The sequence below is a fragment of the Ursus americanus genome, chromosome 20 (genome assembly GCF_024610735.1).
Source record: "Ursus americanus isolate L20-20 chromosome 20, mUrsAme1.1.p, whole genome shotgun sequence".
Classification (NCBI taxonomy): domain Eukaryota; kingdom Metazoa; phylum Chordata; class Mammalia; order Carnivora; family Ursidae; genus Ursus; species Ursus americanus.
Window position 1 is genome coordinate 7505105 of NC_142146.1, and position 15015 is coordinate 7520119.

The 15015-nt window shown below is 37.7% G+C and overlaps 1 protein-coding gene across 15 annotated transcripts in view; it reads right to left on the bottom strand.

Moving 5' to 3' along the window:
* The window catches only part of LRRFIP2 (LRR binding FLII interacting protein 2), a 104864-nt gene that overhangs the window by 13812 nt on the left and 76037 nt on the right, over window positions 1-15015 (bottom strand). For 11 of the 15 annotated variants that reach the window (XM_045798264.2, XM_045798259.2, XM_045798263.2 and 8 more), the window contains 3 exons: window positions 12305-12475; window positions 5130-5222; window positions 2746-2838 (listed from right to left, as the gene is read on the bottom strand). In XM_045798264.2, coding sequence (XP_045654220.1) covers window positions 2746-2838; window positions 5130-5222; window positions 12305-12475 — 357 coding nt within the window. The remainder of the gene's footprint in view (window positions 1-2745; window positions 2839-5129; window positions 5223-12304; window positions 12476-15015) is intronic. The other 4 variants (XM_045798266.2, XM_045798265.2, XM_045798271.2 and 1 more) reach the window with 1 other exon arrangement.

A 15015-nucleotide genomic window follows, 5' to 3' on the forward strand; every position in this document is an offset into this window, starting at 1 on the left:
GCCCCACCACGGACAAACCTTGAGGACATTATGCTAAGTGAAATAAGCCAGTCACAAAAAGACAAAGACTCTAGGATTCTACTTATATGAGGTACCTAGAATAGTAAATCCAGAGAGATGGAAAGTAGAATGGTGGTTGCCAGGTGCTACAGGGAGGAGGACGTGGGGAGCTGTTTAATGGGCACAGTTTTGGTTCTATAAGATGAAAGAGCTTGGAGATGGACGGTAGTGACAGCAGCACAACAGTGTGAATGTACTGAATACTACCAAACTCCACACCGATAAATGGTTAAAGTGGTAAACTTGACATTATTTGTATTTTACCACAATTTATAAAGTTTCCTAAAAAGTCAAAGGAGGGGACCCACTATTGCTAAATGCAACTTGGATAAAACTCAAGGGAATCATGCTGAGTGAAAAACGTAACCCCAAAGGGTTAAATACTTTATGATCCCATTTATATAGTGGTTTGATAATGGCAAAATTACAGAAATGAGCACAGATGAGTGGTTGCCAGGGCTTGGGGAGGAATAGGAAAGGTAGTAGATAAGGCCATAAAAGGGCATCAGGAGACATCTTTGTGGTGGTGAAACTGTTCTGTATTTTGTCTACAGCAAGGTCAATATCCTGGCTGTGATACTCTACTATATAGTTTTTGCAGATGTTCCATTTAGGAAAGACTGGATAAAGGGCACACAGGACCTCTCTGTATTACTTTTTTACAACTGCATGTGAATCTACAATTACCTCAAAAAAAATTTTTTTAAGTGTAACTTTTTAAAAAAGCCAAAGGAACACATTATTATATACCATACAGAAAGAAGATAGCCACTTATTCATTTAATAATGCCATGAGTATTTAAAAGTCAAATAATTTCTTAACTATGAGCACATCTTTTTGGTAGAAAATATATTTTTGTTTTATTTTGAATAGCTATTTTATTGGACTGCGTGGTTTGGGGTTTTCCTATGGCTGATCCAAAATAATCAGTTTAAATACTAAGACAGTTATACAAAATAGAAATCATGGACCTACAGATCTGTGCTAAGGAAAATTATGTTAAGATCCTAAAAGAAGGGGCGCCTGAGTGGCTCAGTCATTAAGCATCTGCCTTTGGCTCAGGGCGTGACCCCAGAGTACTGGGATCGAGCCCTGCATCGGGCTCCCTGCTCTGCTGGGAAGCCTGCTTCTTCCTCTCCCACTCCCCCTGCTTGTGTTCCCTCTCTCGCTGGCTTTCTCTCTCTCTGTCAAATAAATAAATAAAATCTTAAAGAAAAAAAAAAGATCCTAAAAGAAGACCATTCTAGATAGCGAATAGACTTTACCCTTTACAAATTACCTACTTTGTGCCATACGTTTTTTCACATCTCATTTTAAATTCCCCAAGTAAAAATGTAAATAAGATCGGGAGTTCACAATCAAAATTTCAAAACTCTTAACAGATGTTAATTTATATTCCAGAAGGCTCTTCTAGCTTTGGGTGGAATTTTAGAAACTCAGTATTTAAATGTTAGAAACTTTTAAAAAGTAATTTTGTTTCCCATGTGTTTATTAATAAGAGGATGGGGTGTGCCTGGGTGGCTCAGTCAGTTAAGCATCTGCCTTCTGCTCAGGTCATGATCTTGGGGTCCTGGGATCCAGCAAGTAAGGGTTCCCTGCTCGGCAGGGAGTCTGCTTCTCCCTCTCCACCTGCCGCCCCCCACCCTCCCCTTGTGCACTCACTCTCGGTCTCTAAAATAAATAAAATCTTAAAAAAAAAAAAAAAAAAAAAGACAGGTCCTTGGAGGAATGAAAAGAACTGGATATGAGAGCCCCCCCACAACACTGAGGGGTATGACCCAGAGGGCTTCTCATCCAGGCGTGTCTATCACAGGTGTTCTCAGGGATCTTTGCCAACTTTTCCCTACGCCACCTAAACTCAAGCAGAACAGAACTTTCTATGTTCTCAGGACAGGGCCGGCCTTCCTTCCTTCCCTCCTTCCTTCCTTCCCTCTGCTTCCTCCACCGTAGCCCTTCCCTGACAAGGTAAGCCTCTGGCAGCTATGGTTGTGTGGCACCCCCAGTGCGGAAGAGAGAGCTCACACCATGAGATGGGGCACATGTCAAAGTGTGACACGGGATGAACTGGTGGGAATTTTTCCAGCCTCCTGTGCACTTGGAATCTACCTAAAGGGCTTAGCAAAAAAGCACTGAAGACTTCCTTATCTGGGCCCCCGCTTTGGGGAGTCATGGGGTTATAATTAGAGGTGACGTCATGGTTTGGCAACTCTGGCAAATCTTACATTCCTATCCACTTCCGTAACTAAATTGATGTTAATCTCTTCCTATTTTATTCACCAAGGATTTATGGGATACTAATTACTTGTCTTCCACCCCCCACTCACTGTTCTCTTGATTCTCATCCAAAATTCTTGCAATGTAAGGATATCAAGTTACCCACTGAGTTTGAATTAAATGCCTGTGGCTGCTTCTGGATGAGAATCCTGGGGAAATAAACTTCCCTAGAAAGTTCCTACTTTGTAGGTTTCACAAGCCCAGAGTCCTGCTAGCAAGAAGAGTTCTTTCCAGGCATAGTATCAAGTTTTCCCCTGGAAGTTTTTTTCTGTCTTCTGCTTATTCCCCATTTCAGTGTATAAATGCTCAAAAATAAGCAAAAGGACACATTTTCAGGAATCTCTAAGTTAATTATATTGGTCTATTCCTCATCGATGAGCTTCAGACCAAAGCCCAATTTCATTTCATACCCTAATGTTTTTATCTTTCCAAAGAAGTGTCTCCTGGAGGTCAAACACCTCTTTTGTCACGGTGTCTATTTTCTGCTGCATTCGTTGATTCTCCTGCAGAGGAAATGGGGAGAGAAGTAATAGAAGAGCAGAAAGAAAAAACAGAGGGGGGTGAGAGGGAGGAAAAGAGAACAAAAAATAAACCCGATAAAGAAACTTAGCAAAGGGAGAAAGAAAGTCTGTGCTGAGCAGGAAAAGAGTTGCTTGCTAAAGGGAAAGATGACATCCAGTGTCTTGGTGACAGGACTCCCGCTGGCTTGCCACAAGGGAAGTGGGAAGAACTGTTGCAAGCACAGCTCTGTGGCAACAAGCCAGTTAGGGTTTCTGTGTATACACAGCTCCGTGTGTGTGCTCTTCCTCTGATAACTGCCTTTTTTCCAAACATGGAGCCACTTACATTTCTAGAGAGGGAAATTCAGATTTGCATATGAACACATGATCCTTAGTACAGAGAACAAGTCATAGTTCTAAACTTTCTTAAACAGAACTAAAAAATATAAGACGTATCTCAGCTTAATCATTTGAATTTGTTAGCAGAACCTATGACAGCAAGAATATCAAGAACTCGAAGGAACAGCCATATTTTTAGTTTAGTTTTGTCTAGTTTTTTAGAAAAACCAGAATTCAGCATGTAGCAATTCTTAAGCAACTGTTCTCCTTAGGCAACGAGGCTCAATTTATATCCTTGAATATTTAACAGGTTTTCTTCTAAGAATTATTGGTAAATTACCATCTCCTACTCTTCCTACTTACACATTTCTTATCTACTTTACCATGAAAGACCAAAAAGCATCATTTTGTCATATTCAAGGTTTTTCAGTTATACATACACATGGGTATTAACATACAAGAGATGTTAATTCTAAACATAAAATCTCCTAAAACTAAGGTCTTTAAAGATTGTACATCCAGCACCCTCGGCTTTTAAACCACAGTGACAAGTTATGGGAATCAAGCATTATAATTCCTCTTAAGCACAATCATCAAATTAAAAAAAACTAGAACACCTAACCAATTCTAACTTAAGCTACTGTATTTCAGAAGCAGCTGCCAAAGCAGCTTTATTATTCTTTTGAAACCAAAAGTGGGGAAAAGTATATATCTTAATTAGAAAAAGAAATAACAAGTGGCTGGCATATAGACACAAAAAATACAAAAGGACAAAAAAGAAGAGGAATTCACATATTTTTAAATACCAGCAGGATATAAAATTTAGATAATATGCTTCATGGCAAAAATGGAAAAACTAGGACAACTAACTTCACATGTAATCTAATATTTTCAAAGGTTATCTGCGTCTGCGTTTAGAATTCACAAACTCAATCTGCTTTCAGCAGGCTACAATCAATTCAATCGTTCTCAAGAAAGAAGGTAAGTTAACAGAAATCCACAAATAGAAAAGTAGTCATTTATTTTCCTCAATTAAATGGTTTTTTTTTAAGTCATTTACAGGGTGAGAGATTAAGTGGGGCAGGTCCATGGGGGAAGAGAGGAGGAGGGAGGGGAACAGAGCAAGGGCGGGTCCTGAGTGACAGGTTCGTGGATGATTGTGGTGAGTGTGGTACGTACGGGAGGCCTCTCCCAGGGATAAGTAAGAGCTGGCCATCCTGAAATCACTCCCACATCATCAACATTAAGTTAACATAGGACACCTTTGATAACCACAGCACGCCAGTGGGCAGGATCCCTGCCCAGCATACTTCTGAAACACGAGGAAAAACCTCCTCAAGAGGAAAGACCACATTTAAAGAGAAACAGAGATGCTCACGGGGTAGCAGAAACAAAAGGATAATAAATGCTTTCTAGATTTCTTGGTGGACCCCACCGCTTCACATTCCTAAGGATGCTGCCAACACGGGCACTCGGGGGTTCCTCCACCAGCATAACCTGCCAACCTCCAGCTTTTTATATATAAGGTGTCTGTCTTGACTAGCTCTTTTCCTTTAGCTGCCTCAGAAACAGATCTACCTCAGTGAAGATCAAACATTTTACTCCCCAAGAACCCTGTCCCAGCAGACAGCATTCACTACATTCCAAAGAATAATGGTACTCGTAACTTTTCCTTTTGCCATTTCTTCAGATATCTATAGGAAAGAATGTGCTAAGGAATAAAAGATAATTACAAAAGCTTTTGCTACTACAAGGGGGAATGCTTACACAGTTGGTAGCATTAATTTTTTAAGCCTAACTTTCTTTCATGTGTGTGAAATTTTAGGGTACAGCAAAGATGAAGAGACAAGGAAACTCTATAGCATTTTAACTCCCTTCCCTCCCAACACACACTCCCTCGTCCCATTCAATGAGTTTTGTTCAAAATGAAGTATTTCCACAGTTCATGCACATACCTCAATGAGCTCATCTCTCTGTCGAAGGCCTTCTTTAAGTTCATCCATCTTATGCTGCAGCACACTACACATATGTTTCTGCCTTTCTAACTCCTGTTAATAAACAAATGATATGGTTTACACAGATAATGGCACACAACAAACTGGCACATCTCCAGTATAATAACACAGAGGCTAAGTCTGACCTCCAGAAACCCACTTGGACTTCCCATGCATAATGACTTAGAAAAATTCTGTATTCTAAGGAAAGGTTCAGAAAATTCACATTTTTCATCTCTTAGGAGTATATATCTAGAAAACCCAGACTAATCAATGGCAAAATGACTAAGAACAATGAAAAGACTTACTAAAGTAACAGGTTATAAAATTAATATATAAAATATATATAATATTTAATAAGCTTCATAAATATACATAAAATCTAGAGAGAAAAATATAATAAACACAATATCAAAAAATATAATTAAAAAAATACATGTGTAAACTTACAAGAAATACCCAAAATCAGTATGAGGAAAATCATATAAAATATTACTGAAGGCCAGAGAAGTAGGACCAAACAAATAGAAAGGCATACCACCTTGGACAAAAAGACGCAGCATCATAAAAATGTCAGTTCTTCCCAGATTAATCTATACATTTAATGCAGTCCAAATAAAAATACCATTAGGCTTTTTTCTCATCAGAGCTTGACAAATTGATTATAAAGTGTATCTGGAAGAAAAACGTAAGAAAAAACAGCCAGAAAAAAAAATAAAAAATACAAAGGAAAGCTAGCCTTGCTAGACATAAGGCCTATATAATTAAAACAATGTTTATAAGGGCTTATGAATACAGACCAAAGGAGCAGAAGAGAAAATCCAGAAATACACCCAGTTACATGTGCAAATGTATTAAGCAACAAAACAAAAAGATCATGTCAAATCAATGAGAAAAGACAGAGTTTTATGTTAGTGTGGCTGGAATAACTGGATACCCAAATGGAAAAAAAACTTGGAACCACCCCTCACACTCTGCACCAGGACAAATTTCAAAAGGATAGGAAATGTATGGAAAGAAGGGAGAGAAAAAGAGAGAAGGAAAGAAGGATACAGTTACTAGAGAAAAAAATGAGTGAATTCCTATAACCAAAGAGTAGGAAAAATGTTACTAAAAATGACCTAAAAATCCACCAGCAAGAAAGGGAAATGGGTAATAAAATTAGAGTACATAAAAACTTTTGAATGGCAAAAGGCACTCTAAGCAAAGTAAAAACACCTATGATAATCTACAAAAAAAAAAAATTACAACTTGTATCAGAAACAGAAGGTTACTGTCTCTCTATATAGAGCCTCTAAAATTAAAAAGAAAAAAACAGTACTATATAGAAAAACAGCCTAAAGAAATGGATGGTTCACAGAAAAAGAAACAGAAATTACTCTGAATATAAAAAGATGATCACACTAAGAGAAAAAACTTAGTAGAAGTCCAAACACTTGACAACGTATTCAGGAAAATACTAAGGGGAAGAAAACAGGCCTTCTTGTACATTTTGGTAGGAATCCAAAGTGGCGTAACTACTACAAAGGGGAATCTGGCAACATCCAGCGGAATGACCGTGCCTTTTGACCCAATAAGCCCACTTTGACGACTTCCCTAGCTAGCCCAGGAAAAATGCAAAAAGACTTATGTAAGACATCATTTCTGCAGGACTATTTTTAACAGCAAAAGACTGCAAACAATTCAAATGTCCATTAACAGGGAGCTGGTGGAATAACCTATAGTACCTGCACACAATGGAAGCACCAGTAGTGACACCAAAGCATGAAGACCCAGGTCATGAGGCGATAAAGAGCTAGGTGTGCAGTGCTATTTATAGTATGCTACCATTTTCTAAGAAAGGGGAGATAAACACATACATCTCTGTATATATTTTTTCAAATAGCAAAATATATCTTCTTAAGTTAAAAAATGGAAGGATAAAGCATTTAATTAAAAAATCCCCTCAAGAAATAGGGATGAACAGAGATAGAAGACTGACTTCTTTGAATATATTTTCTTTGTTGGTTTGACTTCAGATATATGTAAATATCTTATGTAATTATAAAACAAAGTTAAACTCAAAAAGCAATTCCTGATGGAAGCAACCCAAGTATCCAGACACAGAATAATGATAAACAAAATGTGGTACATACATACACTGGAATATTATTCAAGAAGGAAATTCTGACACATGCTACAACACAACATGGATAAACCTTGAAACCATTATATGAAGTGTAATAAGACAGTCACAAAAAGTCAAATATGGTATGATTTCACTTTTATGAGCTACCTCGAGTGGACAAACTCAGAAAGAGAGAAAGTAGAAAGGTGGGTGCCAGGAGCTGGGCGGCGGCGGCGGGGGGGGGGGGTTGTTTAATGAGTAGTTTTAGTTCTGCAAGATGAAAAAGTTCCCACTGCACAACAATGTGAATATATTTGATATTACCAAACTGTCTGAACTATAACACCTTAAAATGGTTTCGATGGTAAATTTTGTATTATTTTTCATCACAATTGAAAGCAAAAATAATCTAAAGATAAAAATTTTTAAAGCAATTCCTAAGTATCGAAAATAAAATGCAGTGAGCCTAATTATATATCCAGTTAGCAGCATAAGCACAGAGAAACTATTTCGAGTAACTTTTAAAGACAATGGTTGGACTATACATAGTATAGCAGCAAAATAACAACCAACCAGAACAAAACAAAAAACTTTTAACTATTTTCAGTAATTGTATCATTCGTGGCGACACTGGTATGGCTATTCTGAGCACTGTGGGATAGAGCAAAGAGAACAAAATATAACATAATTACTATCATTCCCAGTGACTTTGAGAACGGAGATACACATACGTAAAACAGAGGGTAAGGAAAAATGCCAAGGTCCTGAACATGAACTAGAACTACCAGCATAAATTCATAATACATTTTGACTTTACAAACAAAAAAGTAGTCCACATAAATATTTCCCTGATACATCCACTAAAAAAAGCCTTATAAACAATGATCTTCTCGGTGGCAAGAGCTCTCTGGCACCAACGCCGCCCCACTAAAAGAACCAAGGTTCCTTGGACAAACAGCTAACTCCAGGTCTGGAGCAGGAAATGTACCAGATGAGCCTGGAACACTTTCTTGTGCTAGACAGCAAAGAATTTATCAAAAAAAAAAAAAAAAAAAATTTTTAGACTCATGTCAAAATTACTTGGAAATCAACCTGAACACAGTCATATTAGTTAAAGGCTGAACAATTTGAAAATTAAAAAGAACAAAAGCTACGATGAATTCAAATCATCAAATGCTTGTATTCTTGACTTCATAATGACATAATGACATTTTAAAATATTTTTTAAGTTGTATCTGATAAGGGACTTGTATCTAAAATATATAAATTCTTCAACTCAATAATAAAAAGAAAAAAAAACACCTAATTTAAAAATAGGCAAAAGAGGGAGCATCTGGGTGTTCAGTCGGTTAAGTGTCCGCCTTTGGCTCAGGTCATGATCCCGGGGTCCTGGGATGGATCAGGCTCCCTGTTCAGCGGGGAGTCTGCTTCTCCCTTTCCCTCTGCTCCTCCCACTGTTTGTGCTCTCTCTCTCTCTCACACACACACTCTTTCTCTTTCTCCCAAAAAAATAAAATCTTTAAAAAAAATTAAAATAGGCAAAAGATCTGAATAGTTATTTCTCCAAGGAAAATATATGAAGCATATGAAAATATACTCATAATTATTAGTCATCAGGAAAATGCAAATCAAAACCATAGCTGCTAGAAAGGCTGTAAAAAGAAAAAAAGTCAGACACTAAGAAGTGTTGGTGAGGCTGTGGTGAAATGAGAACTCACGTACACTGCTGATGGGAACGTGAAATGGTGCAGCCACAGTGGAAAATGGCCTGGCTTTCCTCAAATGGTTCAACATAGAGTTGCCATATGATCCAGCAACTAACTCCCTTCCCAGGTACACACTTAACAGAAAGGACATCTGTGCACACAAAGACTTGTACACAAATGTTTATAGCAGCACTATTCATGATAGCATGGGCATCGACACACAAATGAACAAACAAAATGTGGTCAGGTAATCAAGTAGTGACCCACACTACAACACAGATGAATGTCAAAAATAGCTAAGCTAGGGGCGCCTGGGTGGCGCAGTCGTTAAGCGTCTGCCTTCGGCTCAGGTCATGATCCCAGAGTTCCAGGAGTTCCAGGATCCAGCCCCGCATCAGGCTCCCTGCTCAGCGGGGAGTCTGCTTCTCCCTCTCCTTCTGCTCCTTCCTGGTTCCTGCTTGCTGTCTCTCGCTCATGCTCTCAAATATATAAAATCTTTTTTAAAAATATGAGTGACTGAAATCTTGTCTCAAAGAATAGGAGTGAGGGAAGTAGGGCAAAATCGGCCATAGGTTGATGGTTGCTGGAGGTAGATGATGGGCTTTAGGAGGGTTCAGAATAGTCCGCTATTTTCTGTATTTTTAAAAACTATAATAAAACATTTTTTAAAAATCTCAGATAAGCCTTAAAAAAAAGAGAAAGGATCCACTACCAAAATAAATAGATATTAAGAAAATAATATACTTGAGACATTCCTAATTAGGCATTCTTCCCCAGAGTGGGTACAGAGACAATATTTAAGACGCAATTATAACCCCAGCAGGAAGCACTGAAGACATTTTGAAAAACTGCATTAATATCAATGTTGTTATAATTGAATGGTCCTTATCTACCCTTTCCTTCTGAGCTATAATGAAACATACTTGAGTGCCTGACCTCTCTGTAGGTCTCTAAACGTGAACATTCTACTGCATGAGGCACTATCTATAGGGGCACTTGGTGGCTCAGTCAGTCGAGCAGCCAACTCTTGACTTCAGCTTAGGTCATCATCCCAGGGTCCTGAGATCAAGCCCTGCGTTGGGCTCCACGCTCAGTGCCGAGTCTACACGTCCCTCTCCCTCCCCCTCTGCCCCTCCTCCTGCTTGGGCTCCTGCTCCCGCACTCACTCACTCTCTTGCTCTCTCTCACAAACAAGCAAACTAACAAACTCTTGGGGGGAAAAAAAAGAAGAGCTCAAAGAGAAGGTGCACTAGAAAAACACTATCACAAGGTCTTTGCCATTACAGTACCCAAAGCAGATTTACAGGGTATTTAAAAAGCATACAGATTTTTTAAATTTGAAAAGCACACTTTTTTTTTTTACATAAAAATAAAAAACCACAGCTCTATGTATACTAACACATCTCTACATATTAGAAAAAGATAAAAGGAAAAAATAAAGTTGCCTAGTAAGTTAATCATGGAGGTTTGTGGGTTTTTTTCTTTTTGTATTTTAAAAATGCTCAAGGGCATTTGAGAAGATGGAATGATAACTCATTTTAGTACTGAACATTAAATACTTAGCATGAGATTTTCTTCTAATCTACCAGAAACAAAGAGCCAGAAATAGACATGAAAAAATGTGTGGAAAGGCCAAAAAGGAGTCCAAGGGCTCTACATAAAATATGACAGCTCAGAATCTCAGAAATTTGCCCTTGAGAAACAGGAAGAATCAAAGAGGAAACCACCTATGCCACCAAATCATAGTCTTCGATGAGCCCGTCATCCAGAATGAAAATATCCAGAGGTCTCCTTTTAACTTATATAGACACAAGTCTTCTTAACCTAACTTTTTTTTTTAATAGACTTTATTTTTTAGAGCACTTTTAATTTGGTGCAGTTGAGTGGAAAGTAAAGAGTTCCCATATAGCCCTGTCCCCACACACAAAGAGCCTCTCCCACCTACTATCAACAGCTTGCACCAGAGTGGGACATTTGTTACAAGTGCTGAGCCTACAATGACACATCCTCATCACCCAAAGTCCATAGTTTACATTGAGGCTCACTCTCAGTGTTACATATTCTACAGGGTTTTGGGTTGTTTTTTTTTTAAGATTTTATTTATTTATTTGACAGAGACAGCCAGCGAGAGAGGGAACACAAGCAGGGGGAGTGGGAGAGGGAGAAGCAGGCTTCTCGCTGAGCAGGGAGCCCAAAGAGGGGCTCGATCCCAGGACGCTGGGATGTTGACCTGAGCTGAAGACAGACACTTAACGACTGAGCCACCCAGGCGCCCCTATTCTATGGGTTTTGACAAAAATAATGTATCCACTAGTATAGTATCATACAAAATAGTATCACTGCCCTAAAAGTCCTCTATGTTCTGTCTATTCAGCCTTCCTTCCCCCAAGCCCTTGACAAACACTTCCGAACACTTTTTAAACACGACCAAAACAGACTGGAATGAGCATTTTCAGTCCTCAAGGAAAAAAATCCCCATTAGAGTCTATAGTATTAATACCAGTCCTTTTGAGGTTGTATTAACAGCTTCTCTCCCTTCATTTTACTGATGTTTCTAACAATTCACCAATGTACATTTCCTAAATTGTTTTCTGGGCTTTTTATTTTTGCAATGTAGTCACAACTCATTTTTTTTTTTTTTTTGGCAGTAATATCCTTTTGTCTTCTGCTTGGACTGACATCAACACTTTAAAAAGTCCAAATCCAATAAGAGAACCCAATTTGTTTTCTGCAGTTGTCAAAGGGCAAATCTGAACCTTGGACAGTGGCTTTTATTTTCCATGGGCACGTTTTAACAATATAACTTACAAAACCTCTAAAGAAAACATCTGTTGACGTCTGACCCATGTCTCCATCCTGCTGTTTTTAAATAACTGGTTAAAAACTTCTCTCCAATCATTTAGAAAACAGATTATCTTGAAAAATGATAGAAAAGGAAAAAAATGAACTATCTCACTGAAAGTCTTCAGAGCTTTGTGGCATTCCAGCCAGTCAAAACAGGAAGAAATAAGTAATTCACTATAATTGTCCCTAATAATTAAGAGATAGCAAATAAAGATAAAACTTGAGTTGTATTCTATCTTCAGAAAATGAAGGAGGTCTTAAGATTTTCCTTAAGAGAATTAAATAGATTTTACAAAAATTTAAAAAGGAAAATATTTTAAGATCTGATATCGCACATTTGTCAACTTCCTCAGACCAATCAGTTTCAACTGGAGCTTCAGTCCCAGGTAGGCTGCACTCTTCCATCAAGCCCAGCACCTCCGAAATGGCAGGTTCTAATTTTCCAACCCAGAGAAAGGAATGATGAGATGCACAATTACCTTTGATTTTTCTTCATTTTCTCTATAAAATTCTGCCATCTGTTCCTCCTGTTCTTCAATAACATCCTTGAGGGTGTCTACCTGGTAGATTAAATTGTTCTTCTCATTGTCTAACTGTGCGTTGGAAACCATGGCTTTCTTGTATTTTTCTTCCACTTCGGACAAAGACTCCTAAATGAAAGTCACAGCCATCAGCCTACTATCTAACATACGTTCATTGCTTATATGCAGTATAACAGGAAATACAGCACTGGCACAAACACATGAAGATGCATTTTTGCAAAATACAAGCAGTTGGGGGAACTCCTGGTTTAGTAACATGCACATGAAATGGAAGGAGGGTAATAAGCCAATTATGCCAGGATAAGAACTTTATATCCTCTCTGCTATCCAAGAAAACAAAATCAAGCAGCAATGTAGCCTCTGAAAGATGAAAAGGTATGCAGACCACATATATTTGTGAAGAGTCATAAAATGAAGAAGCATCAGTGTTTTCAGAAATGTTACTCTTGTTTTTAACAACAAGCTGTTTCGTATTCAGAATACAATGATACAACAGAATACAGCCTCTCTTCACACAAGTAAACTTAATACTGGTTTGAATTTTGCTACTTTCCAGACATCTGTTTTCAGTACTTTCCTGTTCTGCATAATAATGCTAATGTAAAGGCATAAACATGTTTTTTTAGCAATTATTCAAATTCTGGTCTTTCTTAAATAAGTAAGCAATACAAAAATGATTTTTAAAAAAGAACAACAACAAAAAAGCAACAACAAAATGTCTGAAATTTTATATAATTCAAAGTTTTCTGCTTAAAACTGTTTACAAGTCTATTTTTTAATAACTTTCTAATTTGGGAGATTATTACTTCTAATTTGGTATATTATTACTACCTAGTAACAGTTTTTAAAAAATTTTTTTAAAGATTTTATTTATTTATTTGACAGAGACAGCAAGAGAGGGAACACAAGCAGGGAGAGTGGGAGAGGGAGTAGCAGGCTTTCTGCGGAGCAGGGATCCCAATGCGGGGCTCAATCCCAGGACCCTGGGATCATGATCTGAGCTGAAGGCAGACGCTTAAAGACTGAGCCACCCAGGCGCCCCAAGTAACAATTTTTAAAGCTAAAAAAAAAAAAAAAAAAAAAAATTTGGAGCAGCTGGGTGGCTCAGTGGGTGAAGCGTCTGCCTTCTGCTCAAGTCATGATCCCAGGGTCTCGGGATCAAGCCCCACACATTGGGCTCCCTGCTCAGTGGGGAACCTGCTTCTCCCTCTCCCTCTGCCCCTTCCTCCCGCTTGTGCACTCTCAGTATCTCTCTCTCACTCTAACTCAAATAAATAAAATCTTCAAAAAAAAGCATTTCACATAAAAAGTCATTACTTCTAGGAATAAATTTTAAAAATACTAATGTAAATGTTCAACAAATCAAGACAGAAGACACAGAACTGATAGTCCAGAATCCTTACATTAGTGATCAAATGACTTTTGACAAGGGTACCCAGACAACTCAATGGGAAAGGAATATTTTTTCAACAAATGGTGTTGGGACAACAGGATAGCCACATGCAAAAAAATAAAGTTGGATTTCTACATCACACCGTACACAAAAATTAACTCAAAATGGATCAGAGACCTAAATGTAGGAGCTAAAATTATAAAATTTTCAAAAAAAACATAGCACTAAATCTTCATGACCTTGGAGTAGACAGGAGCAGGTTTCCCAGATACAATACTAAAAGCACTATCAATGAAAGACTTTATCAAAATTAAAAACTTTTGTGGTACAAACAATACCATCAAGAAAGTATTAAAAAAAAAAAAAGACCACCCATACAATGGGAGAGAATATTTGTAAATCTTATTATCTGATTAGGGACTTGTATACAAAATATATAAGGAACTCTCACAACACCATAATAAAAAGACATAATCCAATTTAAAAATGGGTGAGGATTTGATTATTTGCATATCTCCAAATAGGATATGCAAATGGCCAATAAGCACATGAAGAAAGGCTCAACATCATTAGTAACTAGGGAAATGTGTATCAAAATCACAATGAGATACCACTTCAGACCTACTATGATGGCTATAATTTAAAAAAACAGAAACAAGATTAACAAGTGTTGGTGAGGATGTGGAAAAACTAGAAACCTCATACATTGCTGGGGAGAATATAAAATAGTACAGCTGCTTTGGAAAACAGTTTGACAATTCCTCAAAGTGTTAAACATATTGTTACCATATGACCCAGCCATTCTATTCCTAAGTATCTATCTAGGAGAAATGAAAAGATATGTCCATACAAAAATTTGTACACAAATGTTCATGGCAACATTATTCATAACAACCAAAAACTGAAAACAACACAAGTGTCCATCACCTGACACATAAACAAAATGTGGCAAATCCATACACTGCAGTATTAACCAGTCGTGATAGATAGACAGATAGAACAAAAGAAGGAAGGAAGGAAGGAAGGAAGGAAGGAAGGAAGGAAGGAAGGAAGGAAGGAAGGAAAGATGTTACAACATGGATGAATCTTGAAAACAATATACTAACTGAAGTCAATCACAAAAGACTACATATTATATGATTCCATTTATATGAAATGTCCAGAATAGGCAAGTCCACAGAGACAGAAAGTAGATTAGTGGTTACCCAGGGCTGGGTGTGGAGGAGGAAGAGGAAGGGTGAGGAATGACTGCTAA